Genomic DNA, 27715 nt, shown 5'->3' with positions numbered 1-27715 from the left:
ATGTATTTTGTACAGTGCTCAGGGTTGGTATATAGGGCGTGCTGTCCGCGCACTATTCATTTAATTCTTAATCATTTATAAAGAACACTTCTAATGGTTTGATGTGTTTGAGAAAAATCTGAGATTAAAACCTCCAAGAATTCGTTATCGTTTATATATAGAACACTTTTTATTCTTGGAGAAAGATGCAAATTTGGAGAGCAGTTGAAGTTGCTTTGTAGCAGTTTTGGTATACGTCAGAAATTTACCAATATTTTTGTTTCATTTTTATTTTCGGTGTGATTTTTGCAAATGTACCTACTCAGGAGGACGTCTTCAACAATATTAGGTTTTTATAAAAATTACTCTTTAGAATAAATTGAATAAACCCTTCTCGAAGATTTGACACTTTATGAAATTTTCAAATAATTGAATACTGAATTTCTATATTGACATAAAATTTAATCAAAATCTTCAATAATTTCAAATAAAATTGTTACACATATTTATCTATCCATATAGGTTTATATTGTATATTTAATACTTACGTAAAGTGCAATGTCTTCCATTCCATCCTTGCGAGCATACACAAGTTCCGTTCTTACATTGACCATGTTCAGAACATCTGGCATCGCATGGTAGTTGATCGCATAGATTGCCCGTCCAACCAGTATTACAACGGCATTTACCCGATTCACAGACGCCATTTGGTCCACAATCCAAACTACAGACAGCTATAAAGAGAAAATGGTACAAAATGGTTAAATATTTATTACTCAAATACTCATTCCTACATACAAGAACATGTATTCATTTATAAAATTGTATCTATACCTATAGAACAGTTAAAGAAACAATATCTAACCATAGACAAAATGTTATATTCTGATATAAAGTACGGTAGGTATACATTGTACATTAAAGGTTATTTGAAATTAAAATTTCTCACTCACTTGCTGCTCTCATGCAACAATCATCAGTCACTCTTGTTACACTCTTATTTCTATATATGGACCTACATTATACCTACATATATAAAGTCTTACAATATCCTCGTTTTTATATGTTTCAGCTTAAAAAGTGTAAGGATAATACACAAATATTATGTATACTTGTGTGTGCGGGTGCGCCTGATTAGTCAGATGGATTTGATTAAATTTTTCATTTCCGTATTGGAATTGGTCCTGACAGCTGCGTCCGTCGTCATCGTCGTCAACAACTTAGATACTTCTATATCGTAAGACACATAACGAGGACGATAACGACGAAGCTGAAGCCGAGACGATTTCAAATAAAGACACTAAAGAAAAATATTCTGTTACAAATGCAATTTCGTCTCGACCATATCAATCATGCACATAATGTTAAAGCAGACGAGTTTAGTATCTTCATTTTTCTTATACAACATATACCTACATAGTAGGTATATTCATTTTCATTCAGATCCTGGCAAAGGATTGAAAAATATATTCGCACATATATACGTACGTATCCCAACATACATCATAGCTACATACCTACATTATTTTAGCCATCACCTAAGGAAGAGGTACCTATAGTGAACAGTGAATCATTATTCAGGTCCGTATTTAGGTAGATATAGGTACGAGTATGTCGTGATTTATAGTTTGAAGATATTTATTTAAATAAATATTCCACGGTACAGAAGATTAAATTTTGTAGAGCCCTAAACGTTTTTTTTAAGAACTAAAATTACTAAAGGAATTTAAGGTAAGACGGTATAACTCTGCTTTATAGGATCCTTTGTAGACTTTAACAATGTTAAACCTAGCGCCCTTTTAACTTAAATTATGAAAAATCCAGCCCCTTATCAAAATTCTTCAGCTCCGCAGGCTCCAGGACATTGAAACTTATCAATTTGAGAGAATATGACAGATTTGAAAAATGTTTCCTCCACACAGGAGATAATAAAAAGTCAACTAATGCTCAAGACAGAGAGAAGACATCAGAATAACCAATTGAACTTTCGCCGTTTGCATAGTCTATAATATATTTTCAAGGATGGCTGAAAGCCTTTTAGGAGGTATATGCAGACATATACCTAGGTAAAGTAGGTTTGAAGGATTGGAAAGGCATTGTGGCTAGATTCAACCATCAGGTAAAACGAAGAAGATGGGTATACCTCTCTATACGTCATCGGTTATGCCAAACCACCAAACAAGAGTGTCCCTAGTTCATTTTGAGATGTGGCGTTTCTGTGGGGCTCTCCTTTTTATATATGTATAGATATCTACAATATAATGGCATTAAAAAACCATCGACGATGCCAGAGCGACCTGGCTCTCATTTATCATCTGCACTTCCTCTTGAATGTCATTGATGTCAAACCTCGTTCTTTGGAATGATCTATCGATGGGACTATATCACTATATAGAGCACTTGCTAAAAAAAAGTACAAGACTTGATGTTGCTGATGTTGCCGATGTTGCCTCTCTAGCTTTGCTTATGTTCTGATGATGCTGATGATGATGATGATGGTGATGGCGGTGATGATGATACCCACTTCAACGTTGATGATGACGACGATGGCGATAATAGCGGCAGAAGCATCGAAGGCGCGGCTATGACGATGATGATGACGGCTGGCGGTCGCAAGAAGGATAATGCTCTGGTTTTAATCCTGCACTTGTCTTTGTGCGGCAAGCTTTTTCCCATCACAGCGCACATCGCACCATCATCCCAGTAATAATTTAAAATTAAATCTTACAATCATCATATCTATTGAAACTAACCACTCAGCTTTGAAGTTTTCGCCTTTTCATGATGACGACGTTTTTAGGATTCCCACGGAACGAACGAATAAATTCCCTTTAGAAGTCCCATCAACCGACCGACGACGACGACAAGAGAATAAGTGGGCGGATGGCAGATAGAATTCGAGGAACATCGAACAGTTAACAGAAAAAAACAAGGATATTAGAATTTATTAATGTATACACCACATAGGGATATTTTGTTGTATGTTTGTAGATAGATATACAAGCATACGAAAGGAGTTTGTAGTAGGTAGATGTATGTAAGGAGGTATTTACATTTCGTTTTTATCCCTGATTCCAGGAGTTTGTTTCCTATTTGCTATTTCGTTTTACTGTTGTATTTGTCTGCCATTTTGTAGACAAATTTCAAGGATCAAGAGATGAAGTGTTGACGTCTTTACCTCGAGAGACGAGATGAGAGGTCTTATCCGATGCAGTATTACGGTACGGATGGTGTTGTCGTCGTGTCGTTCTAGCCTCGTCCTCGTTGACTCTCTCTCAGAGGTACAGACTGAATATAAATTTGCATATGAGTTGAATGTCCTCTCAATAGGAGAAAGGTTGAAAACAGGATGTTCAGGATGTTGTTTTTTTTGAGAGTTTATTTTTTTCCTTACTCTCTGTTGCTGCTACTGCAGCTATTGCAAATTGCAGTCTTGTTCTTGAAGGGTAGCAGCGGCGGCGGCGGTGGCGGTAATAGCCGCTTTCGTTGGCGGCGATGGCAGTGACATTACAAAAATATATATACGTATATGATATGTGAAGTTGTTAGGTATATAAATATATGTAAAAAAAAGGAGATACAACTTTTTTGAATAGCTTGAATTGATCCTTGAGATGAAAATAAATTGTAATTTTGCATAAATGCTAGCATAAAACTGATGCCAAAGCGTCGAAGAACGAAGAAAAGAATTGTCACGCTAAACGATTTGTAAAGCTTGATATATGTTGAGTGGATACTTAATGGGTGCGACACTCTTTAAGAGACTTATGTGAATATGGATGAAGGAATATATGTAAAACTTCTATGTTAGAAACTTTTCGGAAGAGAAGATTTTTTTAGGAGAACAGAAAGCCTAATTACTTTTTAATACCGAGAGATTAGCCTATTTTTAAACGAAGATTCCTATGCATAAGGATGATGATTCCTGTAAGCAGTTAAACATTGAGCTTAGGTTGAGATTTCCAGAATTCTAGGATTGTAAACATTATATATAAAAGATGGTCGATGAGCCTTTTGAGGGCCAATGATAGCTCAGGTTTTTTAGCGTAAGATTATTTACTCTGATTTATCAAAGACTTATATTTGGACTTGTAGGCGCTATCAGTATGCTTACTTACTAGCAAAGTTTGTAGGAAAATCCTAGAAGCTAGAAATGGCTAGAAAGTGGGTTTAAGGTGCTATCGAAAATAAAGGACCGTTTGCTTGAAAATCTATACATTTAAAAAAAAAAGAGGCTGGGATGCGACCCACACTGATAACTTCCCATCCCGTCTGTCGATTTGTCTTGCGTAAAAGTTTGTTTATATATATTTTTACCAAATTTGCCCATTTTTTTTGTAGATTTTATTTTTTTTTGAAAAAAAACGGACTGTTGGATTTTTATATAAAAATTACTGAATATTAAAAACAATATTTTCTCTGAAAAAAATAAGTTTGAAGCCAATATTTAAAATTTTTGAAGAGATATTTGAATCGAAAATCAATTTTTACCAACTTTTATACATTTTTATTAGGTTTTTATTTTTTTTTTTAATTGTCAATTCGATTTTTCCTAAAAATTTGTCCTAATGTTGAAAACAATATTTCTAATAAGAAAAAATTAGTTAGAAGCTATTATCTCAAAGTTTTTAAAAGATATTTGAGTCGAAAATCATTTTTTACGAACTTTTGTTAATTTTTTTTTTCGGTTTTTAATTTTTTGTACAAAAACTGTCAAATCGATTTTTTTCAAACTTTAACTGAATGTTGACAACAAGATGTTTTAAAAGATAAAAGTAAATTAAAGCCAATATCTCATAGTTTTAAAAAGATATTTGAGTCGAAAATCAATTTTTACCAACTTTTATACATTTTTTTTAAGGTTTTTATTTTTTGTAAAAAAAATGTCAGTTAGATTTTTCTTAAATTTTTATCAGATGTCAAAAACATTATTCTTCGTTGGACAAAATTATTTTAGAGATGAAATAATATTTTAGACGTAAAATTTTGGAGGTGGCAATTTTTTTTTTCAGTTTTATTGATTTATAAAAAAAACCGTTATATTGATTTTTTTCAAAAAATAAACCTGTCTGGTATCACGTTACAATATATTATATAAAATTTAATCTAAGTCTCTAGCGTTTTTGGTTCGTAAGATATTTAAGGTTAACCAAAATTTTCATCTTTTTTTCAAACTGCTATGGTAAAAAAACCACCTACGCAATTTTCTTGAGAGCCCTTTCTGCATCTTTTTGCCTTACTATCTGTATAACAAAATTTATTTGAAGTCGATATCCCTTCTGGTTCTTGAGCTATGGACGACGAAAAAAACGTCGCGAACCTACGGACGTATGGACGTACAAACGTACGTACACACGCACGCACAGACATCTTTCTTAAAATCTTTTATTTCGACTCTAGGGACCTTGAAACGTCGAGAAATGTCAAAATTTTTAATTTGACAAATCTATTAATTTTGACGGAAGAAAAATGGGATGTTCTGATACTTTTTCATTGTGTCCATCGCTCACTCTTGGTTGTCTTATTTGGAGCGCGTAATTTTAAATGCCAAAACTGACTGTTGGGTTTGATTTATGGTAAGTGGTCCGTTCTTCTTTAGAAACTATGCTGGCCAGAACGTTTCAGTCAATAATGACCGCTATACAGAACTTTGAATACTAACTTTTTCGTTAATCAACTGAACAACCATGATATACAGCAGCTGTGATTTCAACAAGATGGCGCAATATGTCATACCAACTCTGATTTATTGATTTGGTAAATACAATTTTTCACGTTATAAATAAATAAATTAGGTGGCTCAACAGTTCGTTGAGATCTAGGGCCTAGTGACTTACAGCTCTCAACCATTCCTGTGTGCGAGTACTATTATCAGGGATGGGGGACCTACATTTTTAAGCCGAATTCAAAGGGCTAATTTGAGAAAGCAATTCTTATAACATGAATTTCTCTTGGAGGATTTGTCAATTCCTCGCAAGAGGCAGTAACCTTGAAAAAAAAACTTTAGATGACACAGGCAGGGATTCAACTCAAGAAGACAGTCTATCACACTAACCATTATGCCACGGGTAATACGTTATGGGCCCGTAAATTTACCTTTAAAATAAAACCCAGCTCGAATATTTTGTGCTACACCGATATTTCTAAAATAATTGACCAATAGGAAGAAAATATTCACAGCGTTGTAAGGTCACAAATGTTCGAAAATTGGACTCTAGATTATAACACGTCCAAAGCAGCCATGATGATATGACAGAAAATATATTTAAATCATATTGCTAGAAGATTATCTTTTGAATGAAGTAAATTGCATGTCAATTTTAAAGAAAAAAGTTTATTTTACTCCATTTAAAAATTATATACAGTCAAACTTCGCTATAACGAACTCCTATATAACGAAGATATCTCTATTACAAATTGACTTTGAGTACACATCTTTTTGATTATTTTTTTGGTATGTTTTGATCTCCTTATAACGAATTTCCATAAAGTGAATTTTTCTCTACAACGAACAAATTTAACAAATTTTGTTGCTGGAAATCCAAATCTCATACGTTTTTGTTTCCAAATAACGAATTTTTTTCAAATAATTTTCTGTTAAAAACAACAGCATGCAGAGAAAACAAACCTTATAAGGAGATTTCCCTATCTTCAGGCTTCAGTAAATATAATTCAAAATGTCTCGAAATAGCATTTTTCTTGAGAAAAAAATATTGATAATTAATAAAGTTGAAGAACGATTGACTAAAGAAACGGATTGACGTGTTTCAAGCCTTTCTGGAGATGAAGAGTAACGTACCGACTAAAAGATTCAAATAAATCTCTCAATTTATTAAACGATTTTGTTATTGGAAAGAAAAATTGAAGAATGTTATTCCACTAAAATCACTCACTTATTTAAATAAAAGCAAAAACAAACGACTTCTGTAAAACGAATTTTCTATAAAACGAAATAATTTTCTGGACCCGTGCAAATTCGCTATGGGGAAGTTTGACTGTTCCTCCAGAAAAACACCCCTTATAAAAATTATATTGATTCAACTTCAGACCGCGTATGCGAATGCAAGCACCTTAAAGTTGAATATAATTTTAAGCTGTATAGCCCGATATTCTAACTGAATATATGCAATATTATAAAATAAAGCCCTGCTCTGAAAAATTCATGAATATTTAACTTAACATAAGAAGACCTATTTTTAACTAAAACAAATTTTAATAATAAAATGATGTTGAAAAAAAGAACTTCTCATAGGTAAGTTTAGTAATTTAGACCTCAAACGTTGATGCTCTTATATCTCTAAGTGCAGGATAAAAAATGTATTCAATCTACAAATTGAAGACAAACAAAAAAACACTAATTCAAAAATCTTCTTTTACAAAATGTCCTGCTGATTTTCCTTGAACAAAAATTCCTTTAAAAAAAAAATATATGTATAAGTTGTAAGTTATTTCTACCTACTGCCTCATCATCTACTCAAAAAGAAACTACATCAATCGTATACTGTCACTTTGCATATATCCACCTGCCACTACCTTGTTTCTTTCAACATCAAGAATATAATGTCCTTCGGTGTCTTATATGTGTACATATAGGAAAACTACGAATATGTATTTGTTGCTTTGCATATTGCATATAACTATCATTGCATAAGAACGTCACCTATTTTCCATTTTTCTGTCAAGTACTTGTGAATATCCAAGAATATGGGATGAGAACGCGAACTAGAACCATGACAGCATCAAAACATCAACAACAACAACAAAAACAACTACTACCAGATATCTACTATACTATATATGACAGTCGACAGAACAGTAGTATAATATTGCGAAAACATCCCCAACAAGCCATATACCCCCAGCGCATATTATGAAAAAACGAAGAAGATTCCATATACGCGCAAGCAACATCCAACACAAGTAAAGTATAGATATGCATGTATATGCAATACAATGCAATGCACATCAGGACAATAATACAGGACTATACGAACATACAAGTATACCAAACCTACTCAAAATGTCAAGGGATTCATTTACAGAGTGATTCAGAAAAGAAGAAAGAAAACGGTGACACTTTTGAGATTTGAATGATTTCTCTTTTTCTTATTGCTTTTTATTATTATTTTTATTATATTTTTCTTTTTGTGAAAAAACAAAAATACAAACAAACTATAAACAAAAAAAGAAAAACAAAACTCTACAAAGCATGGCTCTTTGAAAATCTTTTTTTTAGACCGTTTTCTTTTTTTTTTGTATTTATTAACTTAAAGGAATGAGGTTATAATACTTGAGAAGAGCTAAACAGTCCAAAGACAAGCAAGCATCTTCTGTGATGAGGAGATGAGATTTTGCTGCTTAGGAAAAGCTAAGTTCTTTATTTTGTATGTCTAATCCCGATTTAGTTCTTTGAGTTTTCCAGTAGCTTTGACTTGATAATAATATGATGAACAGACGACGACGACTGTGTCTGCTGGTTTCTATTTAATTTAAGTATATCCTTACAATGATCAAGAAGATATGCATAATGAAGATGAAGATGAAATTTGTATAGACTTCTCTAGATGGTATGCCTATATAAGTATAAGACCTAGATATCTAGATGAAAGATGACAATTCAAATGATTAGCCTTTCAACCCACCCTTAAACTCTTTTTGGTCTGTCACATAGCTTTCAAGAAATTTATTTTGAAAATTGGTAGCAAAAAAAAGCTGTTCAAAACTTTAATTTGATTTGGTCTTGTTGTTACAAAGAGATCGAAAATAATTTTCAAACCATGCACATTGCATATTTTAATTGACTGATATTTAATCTGTCTTTAAGACATTTTTACAAGTACGATATTCGCTGAAGAATCGATTAAGCTTCAAAATTTTCATTTCGGAAGTGATTCAAATAAACACACAATTTAGGATTCTTCCAGGAAATAATGAAAAATCGTATCTAAGGAAACCCAAACACCTTGCAGCATTTTTGGCGACATCGCGTATGTGATCATTCCACAAGAGGTGGTTGGTGACACACATACCGAGAATATCGAAGTGTTCAGTCTCATTGATGCAAGTGCTATCCATGGATAATGACAATGGGGTAGATCTCGCTTTAACGATACAAGACAGCTTTGGGTTTTTGGCATTAAATTCCACACGGTTTTTTAATCCCCATTGAACAATGCTGTTTAGTTTGGAATTGAATAAGCTTATCATATTTTGTCGTTACAGTTCCACATCCGAAGAAGAGGGAAGTGAGTCTGAAAACGAATATGAAAAGCTAAGAATACTATCGTCAGCGAAACAATATATTGGATTAGATGTTGCAGACAGAAGATCATTAATAAAAATGAGAAAGAGTGTTGGAGATAAAACAGAGCCCTGGGGTACACCAGCATTTATTTTATGGTTTTCAGACTTGAATCCATTCAAACGATCCGAAAGGTATTTACTAATCCAATGAAGCAGGGAATCATGAAAACCGAAAGCACGCATTTTCGATAAGAGAGCCTGATGCCAAACCTTATCAAATGCTTTTGAAATATCAATTGCAATAATCTTACTTTCTCCATAACGATGTAAAGATTTGCTCAACTGTTCGGTGAGATGAACCATGAGATCACCAGTGGACCTATTGCTACGAAAGCCGTATTGTGGGTCATTAAGAAACTTTCGATCTTCAAGATATTTCTTGAGCTGATAATAAATCAGCGTTTCCATGACCTTGGAAAGAAGGGACGTAAGTGCAATCGGTCGGTAGTTAGAGGGTGATATAGATTCGCCTTTTTTGTGAATAGGCTGGACAAATGCCGTTTTCCATCCGCTCGGAACGAGACCTGAGGAGTAGGACAGATGAAAGAGCTTACGCAGTGGTTTTGCCAGCGTTGAAGAACACCTCTTCAGAAAAATAGCGGGGATACCATCCGGACCAGCGGATTTATGTGTGTTTAGATCTCTCAGGACTCTTGCCACAGTACGAGTGCGAAAAAAGATTGGTCCCATAGAATTACTAACTAGCTCAAGTACAGGCGGAGTCATAACACTCACTGGAAGCGTAGAATTGGTGGCGAACTGCCTAGCAAAGAGATTTGCTTTCTCTAAATAGCTAAAAAAAGGAGTTTCATTGACAACGAGCGTAGGAACCGATGAAGAGGAAAAATTCCTCATGTTTTTAAAAATTACAAAACATTTTTACTGCCTGTGGGACATTGAAGTATTTTTGCCGTAATTTTGGTCATGCAAAAATTTGGTTTGCAGGCCTTCCTGGCTTGTTTGAACTTTTTCCAGCTTTCCTCAGAACGGTTGGCTTCATTATGTTCGAGTGATGTAAACGAGTTGATGATGTTAATGTCACCAATCATTTTAAAAGCTCTTTTTTGAATACTGTCCAAGAGGCTTAAATAAGTTACTGGAGCACCAGCCCAGAGATGAGAGTTATATTCAAGTTTCGGACGTATATAGGTTTTGTAGATTGTAGCCAGATCAGACGGAGAAAAAAATTTCTTACAACGTCTCAAAAAACCTAGACATCTTGCGGCATTTTTGGCAACATCGCGTATGTGATCGCTCCACAATAGGTGGTTGCTGATGCACATTCCGAGGATGTCAAGATTTTCTGTTTCGTTGATGCAAGTGCCACTCATAGATAGTGGCAAAGACGGTTTATCACGCTTTAACGATGCAAGACAGCATTGCGTTTTCGAAGCATTAAATTCCACACGATTTTTTATTCCTCATTGTACAATGCTGTGTAAGTCGGAATTTAATGAGCTTATCATATTTTGCCGTTGCAGTTCCACATCCGAAGAGGAGGGTTGTGAGTCTGGAAACGAATATGAAAAGCTAAGAGTGCTATCGTCAGCGAAACAATGTATTGGATTAGAAGTAGCAGACAGGAGATCATTTATAAAAATGAGGAAGAGGGTCGGAGACAAAACGGAGCCCTGGGGCACACCAGCGTTTATTTTATAAGTTTCAGACTTGAATCCGTCCAAAACAACTTGTATTGAACGGTTCGACAGAAAATTTCTAATCCAACGAAGAAGAAATTCGTCGATACCGAAAGCACGCATTTTCGATAAGAGAGCAAGATGCCAAACTTTATCAAATGCCTTTGAAATATCAAGTGCAATAATCTTACTTTCTCCAAAACGATGTAAAGATCTGTTCCACTGTTCAGTGAGATGAACCATGAGATCACCAGTGGACCAATTGCTACGAAAGCCGTATTGCCGGTCATTAAGAAGCTTCCGTTCCTTAAGATATTTCTTAAGCTGATAATTAATCAGCGTTTCCATGACCTTAGAAAGAAGGGACGTTAGTGCTATCGGTCGGTAATTTGTGGGAGAAGAAGATTCGCCTTTTTTTGGAATTGGCTGAACAAATGCAGTTTTCCAACTACTCGGAACGAGCCCAGAAGAATAGGATAGATGGAAAAGCTTACGCAGTGGTTTTGCTAGCGTGGAAGAACACCTCTTCAGAATAATAGCGGGGATACCATCTGGGCCAGCGGATTTATGAATGTTGAGATCTTTAAGAACTATCGCCACAGTTCGAGTACGAAAAAAGATTGGTCCCATAGAATCATTTACGCGTTCAAGAACTGGGGGAGTCATGACACTATCTGGTAAGGTGGAATTTTCGGCGAACTGCCTTGCAAATAAGTTGGCTTTATTAATAGAGCTAACTAAAGGAGTGTCATTGACAACAAGCGTAGGAACCGAGGAAGAGGAAGAATTCCTCATGTTTTTTACAAATGACCAAAAATTCTTACTGCCTTTGGGACATTGCAGTATTTTTCGCCGTAATTTTTGGTCATGTAAAAATTTGGTCCTTCGAATATAGGCGTTGCAGGCCTTCCTGGCTTGCTTAAACTTTTTCCGGTTTTCCTCAGTTGGGTTGGCTTTAAAACACCGGAAGCTCACCTCTTTCTCCTTGATAACCTCTTTGCAGCTCGAATCGAACCATGATTTAACCTTGGGTTTAATGCTTTTAACCCTATTCGGGATAAACGTTTCCATTCCCAAATGAATCATACTACATATCATATCTGCACTGGAGTCTACGTCGCTACCGAGGAAGCATAACGACCAGTTAAAGATCCTGAAAAAAGAGACCGTCCCAGTTGGCTTTCTCGTGCTGCCAAACGGTTCTCTTTGGAGATCTTTCTTTAACTGGATTTGTTTGACACGAGAAATTAGCAGATATAACACTATGGTCCGATGTGCCTAGAGGCGTCAATACACTGATTGTGTACTTATCAGGATCAGAAGTGAGAAACAAGTCAAGGGTATTTTCTGCTCGGCCGTTAACGTCTGATATTCGAGTAGGCTCATTGACAAGCTGAGTAAGATGGATAAACTAAGCAAAAATCTCAGCACACATTCCTCCGGGCGTTGTCTGGCCCGAATGGCGAAGCCACGAAGAATTGTGAACATTTAAATCGCCCGTAATAACGATTTCAGTGTGAGGATACAGGGAGACAATTCTTTGTATGGAGTCAGACAGAGCATCAAATTTCTGAGAAGTTAAAACTCTGTCCAGGTTTGGGCTCCGATAAAGAAAACAATAGTGAATGATGTGCTTATTCACTGAAACCGTCCTAGTTGGTTTTCTCGTATTGCCAAACGGTTCTCTTAGGAGCTGTTTCTTTAACTGAACAGTTTTGACACGAGAAATTTGCTGATATAACACAATGGTCAGATGTGCCTAGAGGAGATAGAACACAAACAGTGTACTTATCAGGGTCAGAGGTAAGAAACAAGTCAAGCGTGTTTTCTGCTCGACCTTCAACGTCCGATATTAAGGTGGGCTTGTTGACAAGCTGAGTTAGGTGGTTCAACTCAGCGTACATTGAAATCGCCCGTAACAACGATTTCAGTGCGAGGATAGGACGAAACAATTCTTTGGATGGAATCAGACAAAGCATCAAATTCACGAGAAGCTGATACTCTGTTTAAATTTGGGCTTCGATAAAGGAAGCAGTAGTGAATGATTTGCTTATTCACGGAGAATTTAAACCACATATAATTAAGAAAGTAATTGGTGCAAAGACCATATTGTGGTAAGAACTGATAAGCAACATCATTCCCAATTTATATGGCGAGGCCATGGTGGGAAAGAATAAAGGCACCAAGCTATACCCATGAATAAAAAATTCAGCAGGATCGGAATCCTCACCTATTTGGGTTTCACTTCGTGCCAAAACAGCTGGCCTGTATGAAACCAAAAATTTGCCCTTAGCCCATGAATATTACAATAATCTACTCTGAACTTTCCAGTCATTGCAAAATAAAAAATGTCTAAGACCAATACAGATAGAGATGAGAAATAATATTAACTGAATTAAAACACAAAATAACTATCAATACCCTTCACTGCTACTGTTATGCCTTAGTAGTGACAAGAACCGATCCGACCCTGTGATGCAAAACAGTAAATTCAATTCAAATAATCTGCTGAAACACAGATAAGCATATGCACCAATTCCAATTGTAATTGATAAATAAACTAGGCTGTGCAACTGTGGAGTTTTGTGATTTTAACGTTTCTTAAATGTTGAGAGATTTTGTAAGATTGTTTTTAAAATCTTAACAAAAAAATCTCTCTATCTTAACCACTTTCTGAAATGGATTTAAAATTTAACTTAATCATTTTTAATTTATAGCTGTGGTTTCTAATCCATGTTTGAACATTATTTTTCGAATACAAACATTTTGAACAAAGAATTGATTATCTAACTCTAAAAATTCTATAAAATAGTGATTCGGATGCTTTTTTTTTGGAATTTAGCAAAATTTTACGTTTTTGGGTAAAGTTGATTGAGATTTGTACGTTCAGTTTCTGTCAGAATTTCGTAGGAGAGAGAGATCTCTAAGGAGACATTGGAGTAAAAGTAATGGGTGTCGTTTTTGGAGGTAAGGAATTTTTAATTAATCAGAGTTTGGGGGAACTAAACCAACAAAAAAATATAAGGCAAAAAGACAAGAATACAGTCTCATTTGTCATATTCAAGGGTGGGCACTTCTTACACTCTTACCAGTTCCTAACAACAATATTGTATAACAGCGTACAAATAATCTTTACTATTATAACTCAACAATTAAAAATCTAACAAATACACTATAGTTTAATATCATTTAGATTTAATAGCCACTTAGAATTGATCTTTATGGTTTAATAGTGATTGAAAAATACTCCTAAACTGACACATGAAAAAGAACGTAAAAAAATGTTGTTATAACGATTTTTTAAAGTGCCCTATTGCTAAGTTTTTTTTAACTACAATATTTTTCAAAATCAAAATCAGTTATATTGAATTTTTAATGAACAAACAAACAAACATGTGTCATTGTGACATTAAACATTTGCGGTTGATGTGCCTCATAAACTGGTGGAGTTTATTTGTATGCAAAAAAAATAAAGATTTTCATAACAGCTTAATTTTTCAAGTTGCAATTTCAAACCATTAATAAGAAAAAGCTGAACTATGCCCCATCAAAAGCACTCAGTAAAATCAATTTAATCTAGCAAAGCAAGAAAGCATTAAGTTTTATCTACCTATGCTTTGATGGTATGTATGATTAGTTCCACGGAAAAGAAATTTTTTTCTTGGAAGAAAATGGAAAGCTGTTAGGCTGTTTCAATACACATCTCTTGAAATTAATTCCGTATTTGATTATGCACGGTTACGATTCAATTCAATTTTTACAAATAAATTTTCTCTTTGCTATAGAATGAAGGTCGTTACCACGACCTGTTTATCTATTTATTTGAATTTCTTTTTAAAGTTCCCTATCTATCATCGGCTCTGCTATAATAAAATCACCCCATTACACCTCAGTAAAATTATTTAAACTCTTTAATCATCAAAGCTGAAAAGTTTTAATCCCCACCATAGCTATATTATTGAAATTTCAAAGCAAATGCACCTGAAATATTTTTCTTCGTGCGGTTATAATAATTCTAAAAAGCTTAACGTACTCGAACTCTTATAGCTTAACAAAATAAAGGCATTCATGATTTAAACAACATGACCTCGCATTATAATCCTTCATGTTTCTCAAAAATAATTCCCTAGAACTCATAGGTATAACATCTTTTCGGTATTTTAGATATACCCATGAAAATATGTATGAAGTAAAAGCTTATATATATATGTATATATGTATGTAAGGAGATAGGTAAAGGTATATTAAAATACAAAAAAAAAATAGAAATAAATTTGCCGCAAAATTGTAGTACATATCAATGTTCTGTTCATGTTTCAACTATGCGATGTTGTCCGTGGCGCCAAAACGAAAATCATAATAATAATAAAAATAATAATAATCATAAAGGGAGTCTTCGAGTAGGTACTGATGGTACATCCATACATACATATTCATATATATACATACAAAACAGCGACGACGATGTCGACGGTACAGCGAGTTTTCGGTTTCGCTCCTTCAAGTCATATTCCACTCATAATCATCATCGTACACCGCTTACTTAGTATAACCCGTGCCATACTGCTTCTACGTATCCCTATACTCCTTGCTATGAATTGGTTGGTATACTATGCTTTATCCTTGAGATCAACTGATGGGGAATGAGGGCAGAGGGCAAAAGAAATAATGTAATATTTCATTTCGCATTTATAACACATCCATTTGGCGTAATGGGTTAAAATGTTCAAGGTTAGGTTGAAAGTTTCCTGTAGAATGAACGAGAGATATTTTAATGGGCAGCATCCAAACGAAGGTTGTCAGGGAGGTGAAGTGTAAATGCAACACATTTCCCTTTATACTAATAATAAAAAAATATATATACTTTCATCGTTAAAGCTATATATATGTATATACAACTTCTTGTACAATGTACTTGTACATTCATACATACATATATATTTATGAAAGAACGAGCACTTCGTTTGAAACTCATAAACCACCTCGCAACACACATTACTCCTTCCCATCAAAGTCGCTCGTGTACTACGTATTCCCAGGTTGACGGTAAAAGCTTAAATAATTCATAAAGGCTTTAATCTAAATAGGTCGGGGAGTTGGAGCGTGTGTGGAGGCATTCGTCTGAGGGCATTCATTTTTCTGGAACAGATTTTTTGGTTTTATTTAATGTTGTTGGTGGCTTAGACTTTGCTGATTGGTAGCGACTGAACACTGAAGTGAAATTATATAAACTGTGCTCTACCTCGATTTACCTTTTATAAATTTAATGAGGGAGCAAAATATTCGTATAGATGTACACCTAAGCTATTCTTTTTATAGATTTTGTCAGAAGTTTATAATACAAAATGTTTTTAATTGTTTTATTAACGTTATCTACCGTTATGTGTTCAAATACAAGCAATAATAAATTAAAGGACTTAACAAAGCAATAGATTAATATTTGTAAAGGGCGTAGGGAGCTTGATGCATTTGAAATATGTCCTTAGGATATACACAACACATACATATTTCAAAGAACTTCCCTTGTTATTTATTGGAGTTTTTTTTAAACGTGTAAACAAAAAGTTTTTTTCTCTCACAAAGTAAATCAACCCGTAAATTATAATACTTTTAACTCGTATAGAAAACCAAATATTAATTTAGGTTAATGGGAATTCAATAATATTTAAACAACGCAGGGCATAATTGTATTCATAAATAGATTATTAATAAAATTTATTGTGCCCATTTTATTATTTTCTTTTATAAATGATTAGATTTACCGAACCATTTGTATAATGGAATAAATATAAAAGTTAATTATTTTAGAAAGACTAAATGACAAGAATTTATTAGCAACAAGTTAACTTAAATCATACAAACCTACCCAGGTAAAGCCTCTGAAAAAGTTCGGGAGGTAAACTACAAATGGGGTGCATTTTTGTATGATTTGCAACTTTAAATAAGAAACCTAATTTGGAATTTGGAGCAGGGTGGAGGTGCTTACTGTTTTTTTAAAACGATGATTAATTTCTAAATTAATATTTTTGTATGTTTGATTTCTAAATTTAGATCCATTTTCTAAATAATTCTGATTATGCTGTTTGAAAAACGTATACTTTAAAAATGCTCGAAAATTGATATTAATTTTTAGAAAAAACTTAAACTAATTGATTTTGTTGTGTTTAAGCATTTCAAAATGCTGTGACTTTAAATTTTTTTTTTTGTTTGAGATTGTCACTTTCTAGGACTCGAAAGAAAATTATTGGGTTTTAAACTACAGGAAAATGAGTCTAACAGTTAAGACTTGAAATTCACAAAGAAATTTCGATTTAATATATGAATATTTTAGGTTTTAAGTATTCTCTGTCATTTTGAAGTTTTTTTAAAAAGAATTGTCATCCTTTATTTATTTTAAATGGAAATAGTTTTGCTTTTATTCCCAACATTCGTTCTTAGTTCACTCTGGTGTATACAGACTTTTATTTTAACGTCTTTCTATGTACCTATGTCAAGAAATAATTTTTCAACTTACATTTTTAAACCATTTGTTCAAATTAACTGAATATCAAATACGACCGTATGGTAAGGTTAAAGAGGCTGTCCACGATGGAAACGGGCACACTTAGGCCAGTTCAATGGCCCATTGTTATACCACAGGAATTTTGAGGCTTCCTCCTAAGCTCAATGGAACCAGTTTGAGTCCTTTATGATTTAGATCGTTTAGATCGGTTTAGAAGAATTCTCTTAGGTAATTCTTGCGTTTTCAAGCCAGAGCAGGACATGTACAGAGAATATGAAGAACTGCTTCGTCCTCATCCTCGTCCATACAGCTTCTGCAAAAGTCATTTGAGAATACGCCTAGTCACGTAGCTTGCTTTCCTATTATAGAGTGTCCGGTTATGACACCTATTATCGAGCTTATATACGATCTGCTTAGAGATAGCAAGCACCTTGAACGTATTAAATCCAGTGTTGGCCAGATGTTTTTTGTGACCTGGCACGTGGTGATGTTGTTCCATCTGGTACCTGTCCTCCTCTCAGCGTCTTGAATTAGCAACAGTTTACAAGTAGTAGTAGATTGGTATGCCAGTATGTGCCTAACGTGGCAGGATGGGCTGCACTGTTCCGTTCCTGGCGGGTTCATCTGCCTAACAATAACCTGGAATGTCTCTATGGCCCGGCACCCAGCAAAGGTGAATAATAAACTGTTGTGCCATCTCCCTTAGAAATGATCGATGGTTATGTACTGTTATAAATTTGTAGAGACAGAGTCCAGAGATTTGATAGCAGCCTGACTGTCTGAGAAAATACGGATATCAGATGATTATATCACGTTTTCTGCCAGGACAAGATTCAATCGTTCAGAGTTTACACCTCCACCAACACTTTCTTTTGTTTTTGAACCATTGGATGAAAATGGATCGACCCATCTTCCAGGAATGTGCTATCCTCCTAGAATGATCTGGGAGGTATACAAATCTGGAAGTTTCTGTCGAGTCGTAGTTGGGGATGGTTTAGTCTGTGTGCTTTGGAATTGATTCTAAATACCTAAGAATTACGGAGTGTCCAATTTTGTTTTTAGTCCACTGCCAAGAAGCTTTGAGGCGAATAGCAGAGCTTGCAGCTATTTTTTTTGCTAAATATGTCGAGAGGTGTTAGGTAGAGCAAGGTGTCCAGTGCCGCAGACGGGTTCGTGCGAAGCAATCCGCAAGCTGAACGTTGGGCTTTATTTAATTTATCCTGGTTTATAGCTTTCTTTAAAACAGACCACCATACTGCCACCCCGTACATTAGAATCGGTCTGATTACCGATGTGTATAGCCAATACGTGATTCTGGGTTGTAAACCCCATTTATTACCAATAGCTTTTTTGCAAGAAATTAGAGCTACAGTAGCTTTTTTGACTCTTTCCTGTACGTTGAGTTTCCAATTTAGTTTTTACCTAAGACAAGACCAAGGTATTTAGCCTCATCTGAGAATTTAATGGGATTCCTTTAGTATAGGAAGGGTTGACAAATGGAATTTTATATCTCCTCGAAAATAAGACTAAAATGGTTTTGCGTGGGTTAACACCCAGTCCATACCGATCAGCCCAAATTATTAGTCTGTCTAAGGCATTTTGTAAGAGTTCTTTTAAGGTGTTAAGATGCTTCCTGAAACTGCTATAGCAACGTCGTCCGCATAGGCTATTACTCTAAAGCCCTCCGCATCCAGACTAGTTAGAATTTCATTCACCACTGGGTTCCAGAGGAGAGGGGATAGAACACCACCTTGCGGTGTCCCTCTAGTAACGAATTTTCTGCCAGAAGAGTTGCCCAGTTTTGAGATAATTATTCTGCTAGACAACATTAATTTAATTAACTCCGACGGAAGAAAATAAAAAGTTTTTTTTGCAAAAGTTTCTCAAAATTTGAGCATTTTTGAAAGACTTTATATTAGAGCAATTACATCGTAGGTATTCGATGTATGCAATATCTTGGATTTTCTTAATATGTGAATCATAAAACGGACGAATCATTCTCTTTTAGTACGCCATTGACTTATAACTGACAACTTACACTGATAAATACATTTTTCTTATGCCAAACGATTTCTCAGTCAAAGTTAAAATTATTGACCCTTATAGATAGAAGAATGTATAAAGGTACACCTGACTACATGTAAGTATAAGGTACTCAAATTACAACTCATGACTAATTTAAATAAATAAAATACACAATATAGTTGTGGAGTAACTATTGAATAACTCAACTGAACACAAACTTTCATAGAAAATACTTATTAGGCTTCTATACTCTCGATATATGTATGTACCATCAGTACCTATGAACCTTCCTAGATTATACAGATTGACATTCTATGTACTGGTGTACGAAGATGTACATATTGATGTACATATATAATGTTAAAGAAAACTTACCTTGTGAACAATCAGGTCCTGTCCAATGCCTTTCACATACACATTTTCCCGTCTCCAAATCATAGGTACCATGCTCAGAGCATCCGGGCAAACATTGATAAACCTGCTGATCAATTGTACCGCAGTCCTCGCCCTGCCATCCGGCTTTACAATAGCACTGTCCGGTTACACATGTGCCATGTCCAGAGCATGCTGGGTCAAGACAATCATCTGAAAATAGAAATTTCATCAAAGATTCGTAACGAAACACACCAGAGACCAAAGCAAGAATAAGGTACAACGTTTTGTATTTATATATACATACATACATACATATATACAAAAGCAAGGTACTAGATGTATAAATGTATATATAAAAACATAGTCTGAGATTGAAAGGATTAATTCTACTGTATACAAAAGAAGAAAAGTAGGTACCTATATACAAAACGACAAGAACGATAAGGATTATACTCACGTTGATCACAAAACGGTCCTTTCCAGCCACGTTCACAATGACATTCACCTTCTATGCAACGTCCATGGCTCGAGCAATTGGGCACTTCACATTCACCCAAGGGAATATCACATTCAGCACCTTTCCAACCCTCCTCACAATGGCAAACTCCACCACCGTAATGGCCATGTGCCGAACATAGAACCGGGCAGACACCTAAATATGGATAAGTTGAATTTTTTGTTTGTTAGTAGGTAGTTATAAAACGAGGAATACAATAGGACAAAAATATAAAACAAAAATATTTCATCTGTTATTCACAGGGGACACTCAAATGTATACAAATAAATTTCACCAGTATATTTTAGTTACGTTTTTAAACTAGCACAAAATGGCAATTTTTCTAACACAAGCGAATTCAGTAGAATATTTACCCATTTATGGATTTTATAAATAGCTATGGGTTTCACGTAAACATGAACATCCGAAGTGCTTACGATAATTTGCTGACTGAAGGCAACTTAAATGGTTGAATTTAAAAAACAAGAAACGTTATACCTCTTAAAGTCTAATGAATTGATTCTAGAAGACAATTTTTCTTCGGTGGTACACTTGGGCGTATACGTATTTTTTTAATTGTATCGAATTTCTAACTAAGTTTACTTCATTTTGGATTTAGAACGATACGTTTATGAAAATAAAATACTTTTTAAAAGTTATTAAAAGCTTAACATTGATTATTAATATTTTTATATTTGGATGCCAAACAACAAGACTCTAAAAGTAGAGTTCAAGTATATATATAAAAATTAAGTATAAATAACATTAACATTTTAATACATTTTTAAAATATTTCAATTTCAATAATAAAACGTTTACCTGGTGAAATTTATTGCTTAAAATAATAATTATAATAATACAAAGAGAGCAATTTATAAACTCACTCTTTGAACAATCTGCTCCTTGGTAGCCATCAATGCAATCGCATTTACCCAAGTAGCAACTTCCACGACCGGAACAATCGTTGGGGCAAGTGGTACTAACGCCTTCCGCCTCCTCAACAATCAGTGTCACTGAGTGCGCCAGTAATTCATCATTGTAGACCGATATAAACCACAGACCCGTGTCTAGATATTGCAGCAACGACACATTCACCATCATCGTGTCCATATCCAAATTCGGCAGACCATCGCCAGAAGAACGTTTGCCAATCACATGCCTCTGCCGTTGTCGTTGCTTTTGCTGTTGCTGTTGACGTTGACTTTGTTGTTGCTTTTCGGCCAGTTGCTTGGCACCGTCCAACGGTGTTGAGATATCCTCGTCAACATTTTCTACATTCTCAAAGTCTACATCACGTTCAGCTGACTCTGCTCCTACTGCTGCTGCTACCTTTGTTGGGCGACGTCGGATGCCCAGTCCGATGTTCTGGAGCAATTCTTCATCATCGTCATCATCGTCGCCGTCGTCGTCCTCATCATTGCTTTGGTCTCTTGTGTCGGCCAATATATCAGAGTATCTAAGAGGCACCTCATAGGAGGACCCATTTGCTGCAGCTGATGGACGGTGGATTTGATGCACACTTCGTCTGTGTCGTAGTCGGCTATCCAAACGACCTCCTCTCACAAATTCAACAAAGTCATACTGCGTCACGCTTGGCGCCACATTTCGTCGGCTGTAGACTGCAAAATTTGCGCCCCACGGCAGGGTGAAGTTGAAGCGAATAAAGGCCGGATGCTTGTTACGGAATTCTAAGTTCCAGAATTGATATGGCGGTATATTTGCATGGTACATCTCGTTAAAGTCTTTCAATTCGACAACTTGCGGCCACTTGAGTTGCTGCTGTTGGGCACTGGTGTACGATTGGTCCTGAAGATGCTGCGTCTGTTGCTGTTGTTGCTGCTGTTGAATACTGCTGGAACTTGTCTGTTGGGGTTGGGACGCTTGCTGTTGTTGCAGTTGCAATTGCAACTGATGGGAGGAGGACAATGGATTTTGAATACCATTGGCACCGGTACCGATGCCACCAATACCAACGCCAATGCCACCACCTCCGCCGGCCTGGTATCCAGTCGTACTGTGGTCAGATGTACTCGTCGATATCGATTCTTCGGTTGGCAGAGCGGTTGAACCTTGGTTGAGATGATCGTGGGGTTGGGATTTAACATCTTGGACTAGGATGCAATTTGCTGAATCCATGTTTGGTTTCATTGAGCTGACAGCTGCAAAAGAAAAAAAAGAGAGAGACACAACAAAAATTAGAACGACAATCAAAATACATAAATTATAGATAATGTCAAATAGATTGGTTGAAAATAGTTTATGGTTGTGTTGTTTGACGTTTTTAGCGTTTTCATTAAAACGACGTAGCTGTAGGTTGCTGATGCCCATGAATTTAGTTAGAATGTTGGATTTTTTGCTAAATTAGTTTTTTCCAAAAATAGAATTCAAGAGTTGAACGATTCAATTTTTGAGTTTCAGAAATCAATAACGAGGCAAAGAAAATTGGGAGTTTTAAGAAAAATATAAAAAAGTTTTTAACACTTTAAGCTCTTCATGAAAATGATAACACATTTAATGTTAACTTATGAAATTTATGGAGACTTTAAAAAATGCATGCATTTTAAAAAATTATAGAGAATTGAAAGCAATTAAAGAATTTCCAATACGTATTCAACATGAATTACTATCAAAATCAAATTAAACATTTAGAATAAGTGTAAATAATATAAGGAACAATAAATATTTGCGACTTTCCATCCTCTTCAATTTGAACAAGAAAACTGAATTGCATCAAACGATTTTATTGTGACTTTCTTAAAGATATTGGTTCGATTTATTGAATTAATAGTTTTGAAAATTCTCGAACTTTGAAGATAAATCTCAGTTGACAGTTTTGAAAAAGATTTAATTTAGTTAAAAATACAATTTCACTATCGTACGTTACGTATATCTTTTTCAACGGCCGTAAATGAAGAACGAGTAGAAATATCAACCAACCAACCAAACCAAAAATAAGATTTTATACTATTTTCCAGGTGGAATATTTAGCGAAGAAACAGTGATATTACCTTCCTTCGATGTAATTTTAAACTATAAAGAAAATTTAATGTCACTTTCTTTGCAAAAAAATAAAAATAAAAGTTTCTAAAAAATTGCTTTCGTGTCTCAAATATTTCGACCGAAAACATTTCAAAATTTAATTACTGACTATCTTTCAAAGTTTGTTAAGGTCAAAATTATTAATTTTGATGTGAGTTTGAAACTTAAACTATGCAAAATATTGGATAAAACAATTATCTTGTTGATTCAAAAACTTTTGTACGTAACATGAATGAACGAATAAAGAACAATCATCGTGTTATTTCTTACGTCTAGCAACTTTTTCAAATTGTTATTATTTTTTATTTGTTTCGTGCTATTTCAGTCCACTTCAAAATCACCCTATCCTATTTAGATAGAATGATATCCATTTGATATAAGCTCAACATCAGCCTCTAGATTCCACTTTATATCAATACGTCTGTCGTCGTCTAATTCCATGCATCAAGATAATAGATATTCGATTAGTCAATTGTTATAGAATTTATATCCTTATCCTTTAGTTGTCATGTTGCTGCGGTGGCAGCAACGGCGTGGCGGTGGTTCGCTACATTTATATAATGTAAGTAAGTATGACTACGTATTTATTCTACGCCCAGATATTGGATTGATTAGAACTAAACACAATTGAGTATACAGTTTCGACATTAAGCAACATCGCATTCATTAATGCTGATACGTACACTTAACCTACATAAACACATATATAGCAATTGAAAGTCCCCAATCAAATAAAAGGGCACGCCAAGGAAAGACAATACCACACCAAGAAATCTATGACAACAATGAAGACCGACATCATCAATATATATACGAAAGGATATCCTTGCGATAATTGAACCAGGAAGGACAGGAAGACATGTTAATGTATAGACATTGACTGCTGCTTGGTTAGTTGGGTTCGATGGTTTTGCTGCTATACTCATTCCTATATATAGTTAACATACTAAATTTAAGGCGTATACTCAACAAGACACAATACAAACAATGTCACGAGTGATATTTCTTAAGGGAGACCTCTATGCCAAGTCATCATTACCCACTATCGTCATTTATGTTCCCCACCACTACCACCGTCTTCATAACCCATGTGTGCACTAATATAACGACCACTCAATGAATATGCGGCCATGAATGTCATTCAATGCTCTTGGCTTGTTCCGGTTGATTTGTTTTCTTCTTACAAACATTAACCATCATTGGGACGGAGACTCCTTGACAAGCCAACATGGAGCAATATTAGCCCTTAATGGACGCCAAACCACTAAAGCGAAATATAATCGCGCTTGGTGAGAGGGCGGAAGCTCTTAATGTAACACCATACCATATAACAAACCAACTATACTGTATACAAACAAAGACCACCAACGCGACCGAACAACCGTCCAACTGAACGGACCCTTGCTTCAATGGAAAAAGTATGAGGAATGTCTTTCTTAGAAAAAGGATTGCACAGACCGTAGAGTGTCAGTGCGGTGTAGAGGTGGTGAGGCACCAGGCAGGGTTCTAACTTAAAAACAAGGAATAAGTATATATTTGTCCATTTCTTTGCGCAACACCATCACTGCCACCCACTTAAACATGCCTCATTATTTGTTTTTAAAAGTTTTCAAAAAAACCCAGGGGCGCACTTTCTAATGCAATAAAATTTGTAAAAGTCATAACATTAACTTTGAGAACTTGAATTTTTAGGGTTTCAAAGTGGCTTTGGGACTTGAAATTGTCATGGTGAGTCCAGGATGTAAAAATTCAGTTAAAGCTGTAACTTTCTTATAGATGAATACATATTTTTGGAAGTATAAAAATTGGGGCCTGTTTATAACTGACTAATTCGATCCTGGATAGAGACACCCCTTTCGTTGGACACAAGGACACTATCAAAACAGACAATATCAAGAAGAAACAAAAAATAAATAAGTAAATAGAAAAGGTAAACAAATCATCATGCTACAACGAGCAAAGGGAAAGTTTTTGTTTTTAACAACAAAATAAGAAGAGTGTTAGTATGGGGGGTTGTAAGAAAATTTGTTTTTTTTGTGTTCCTTTTTTAAGTGCTAGTTTGGGGTGACAGACACACATCCCTTTTGCACTTTGTCTTTATACATCGACGACAAACATATACTTTATATTTATGCACACTATATCCTTCCTATGTTATGCTATAACTATGAATATCAAGACTGTACATACACATGCAGATAAATATTTTATTTATTTATTTTTTGTTCTATTAGTTGACTTTAATGGGAAAAGTTTAAACTGCATGGTAAAGTAATTGCGGTTAGAGTTTCCTTCGTCTTCTCAGTCGAGTCGAGTCGATTTTTTTGGGTTGGCTGTTTTGCTTTATGTATGCACAGACACACAAGACAACCAACCCTTCCTCTGCAATAAGCCCACCATGCCGCCATAGCACCATATTCATACAGCCACCAACAAGCTTTGTATAGGAAATTTTCCAGCGAAAAATAACATTTTGCCAGAGAATAATGGTAGAACGGGTAAATGGAGAAGATGGAAAGGGAGAACTGGGAGATAAGGAGGGGATGTTGCATCGCCAGACAGGAAATGTTTCGCGGCACAAAGTAAAAAAAAAATTAATAAATTGGTTTTGATAGATTGTAAGGCTAAAAACTTTTCAACGTTCGTTGTGCGGGTATGGCACTGCGCCGCGCCGCGCCACGCCGCCAATGGCGGGGATCACACAAAAAAAGTACTGAAAATATATGTATGTGCCCTCGGAAGTACTTTTGGAGGGAGAATTTGTGGTGGGGAGGGTCGTGTTGGAGGTAGATTGGAGCTTACCTTCTACGGCATTCTACTAAAAGGGGGTGGTTTATCAGAAATTTTCGGAGTCACAAAAAATAACAAACAACAACAGAATTGGATAAGACCGTATAAAACACAACACAACCTTTAAAGTTGCGACTTTTCATAAAGCGAAGCAGAGACTACAAGTATATGAAGAACCTATATAAATGTGTATATACTGTGGAGGTATGAAGATATGGAATGCTTATGTGTGTTTTTTGTTTTTTTTTTTTTCTAGTCTACACAAAATATGCCTCATAAATAGAAAAGACTCTGCCTACCTTTCTTAGTTTGATTTATTTTCCTAAAATCTCTATCGCCTAAGTTAATAATAATATGGCTTCTAGATTGGTTGCGTTCAGATTTTTGTATAGCATGGATATCTATAAAAACACACATGATTCATTCCAGGAATGTTCTAAATAATGTCTATGACTGAGTAAAGTTGTCTGATTAGTTAATTGGTTATATTTGATATATATACAAAAATATTTTTGTCGGGGAGCTTACCAGGACATAAGCTAACAATTTAATTTTCAGAGCTATCTTAAGGGGTTATTTATAAGGAAAAACCATTAAATTATAGTAAACACCCTTAAATTTTCGGATAACTTTTATAATATGGTTTTGAGTGTCGTTAAAGTGGTTCGAAAAAGGAAATAAATTTATAAAAAAACATTTGATTTATCTCAAAATAATCGGAAGTTTGCCTTTTTTTATAGGTCTTTCACATTCCAGACTTTTGGCAATAGTAATGAAAGTTGAAATTTGTAAGGTCCCTCATATCATTTTGGACTTTTAAGGAATATCGAACTTTAAAGTTAAAACACAAGTCAGGGACAGAGACAGAAAAACACCGGTTAAAGTTTGAAATATCAAAATGAGAGGTAAACCAGAGTAGAGCAAAGCATTTCACATTCTTAATGTTCGGCTAAAGATGAATATCCATTGTTGAAAGTACATTTGAAAGTGGGCTAAGGGCTAATTGGTATTTCTCGAAGATCAATTACTAAAGTATTTCGATTGCACATTGTTAACAAAAGTATATATTCTTTTCCCACCGTAGCCTCGCCATATGTATTAGGAATGATGTTCCTTATCAGCTCTTACCACAATATGGTCTTTGCACTATTTTCTTTTTTAAATATATGTGGTTTAAATTCTCCGTGAATAAGCAAATCATTCACTACTGCTTCCTTTATCGAAGCCCAAATTTAGACAGAGTATCAACTTCTCGTGAATTTGATGCTTTGTCTGATTCAATCCAAAGAATTGTTTCGTCCTATCTTCGCACTAAAATCGTTGTTACGGGCGATTTCAATGTACACACAATTTATATTGGCTTCAACATTCAGGCCAGACAACACCCGATGGAGTGTGTGCAGAAATCTTAGCTGAGTTGAACCACCTTACTCAGCTTGTCTACGAGCCCACCCGAAGATCGGACGTTGAAGGTCGAGCAGAAAACACTCTTGACTTGTTTCTTACCTCTTACCCTGATAAGTACACTGTCAGTGTTTTATCTCCTATAGGCACATCTGATCATTGTGT

General features: G+C 35.0%; 1 protein-coding gene across 3 annotated transcripts in view; it reads right to left on the bottom strand.

The window, feature by feature from the left end:
• The window catches only part of LOC129945619 (teneurin-a), a 609733-nt gene that overhangs the window by 105776 nt on the left and 476242 nt on the right, over positions 1-27715 (bottom strand). For all 3 annotated transcript variants that reach the window (XM_056055457.1, XM_056055458.1, XM_056055459.1), the window contains 4 exons: positions 21202-22476; positions 20279-20473; positions 19822-20031; positions 528-713 (listed from right to left, as the gene is read on the bottom strand). In XM_056055457.1, the coding sequence (XP_055911432.1) occupies positions 528-713; positions 19822-20031; positions 20279-20473; positions 21202-22476 (1866 nt within the window). The remainder of the gene's footprint in view (positions 1-527; positions 714-19821; positions 20032-20278; positions 20474-21201; positions 22477-27715) is intronic.

The sequence above is a fragment of the Eupeodes corollae genome, chromosome 2 (genome assembly GCF_945859685.1).
Source record: "Eupeodes corollae chromosome 2, idEupCoro1.1, whole genome shotgun sequence".
Classification (NCBI taxonomy): domain Eukaryota; kingdom Metazoa; phylum Arthropoda; class Insecta; order Diptera; family Syrphidae; genus Eupeodes; species Eupeodes corollae.
Note: the sequence above shows the minus strand (reverse complement) of the source record. Positions and strands in the feature narration are given on the sequence as shown.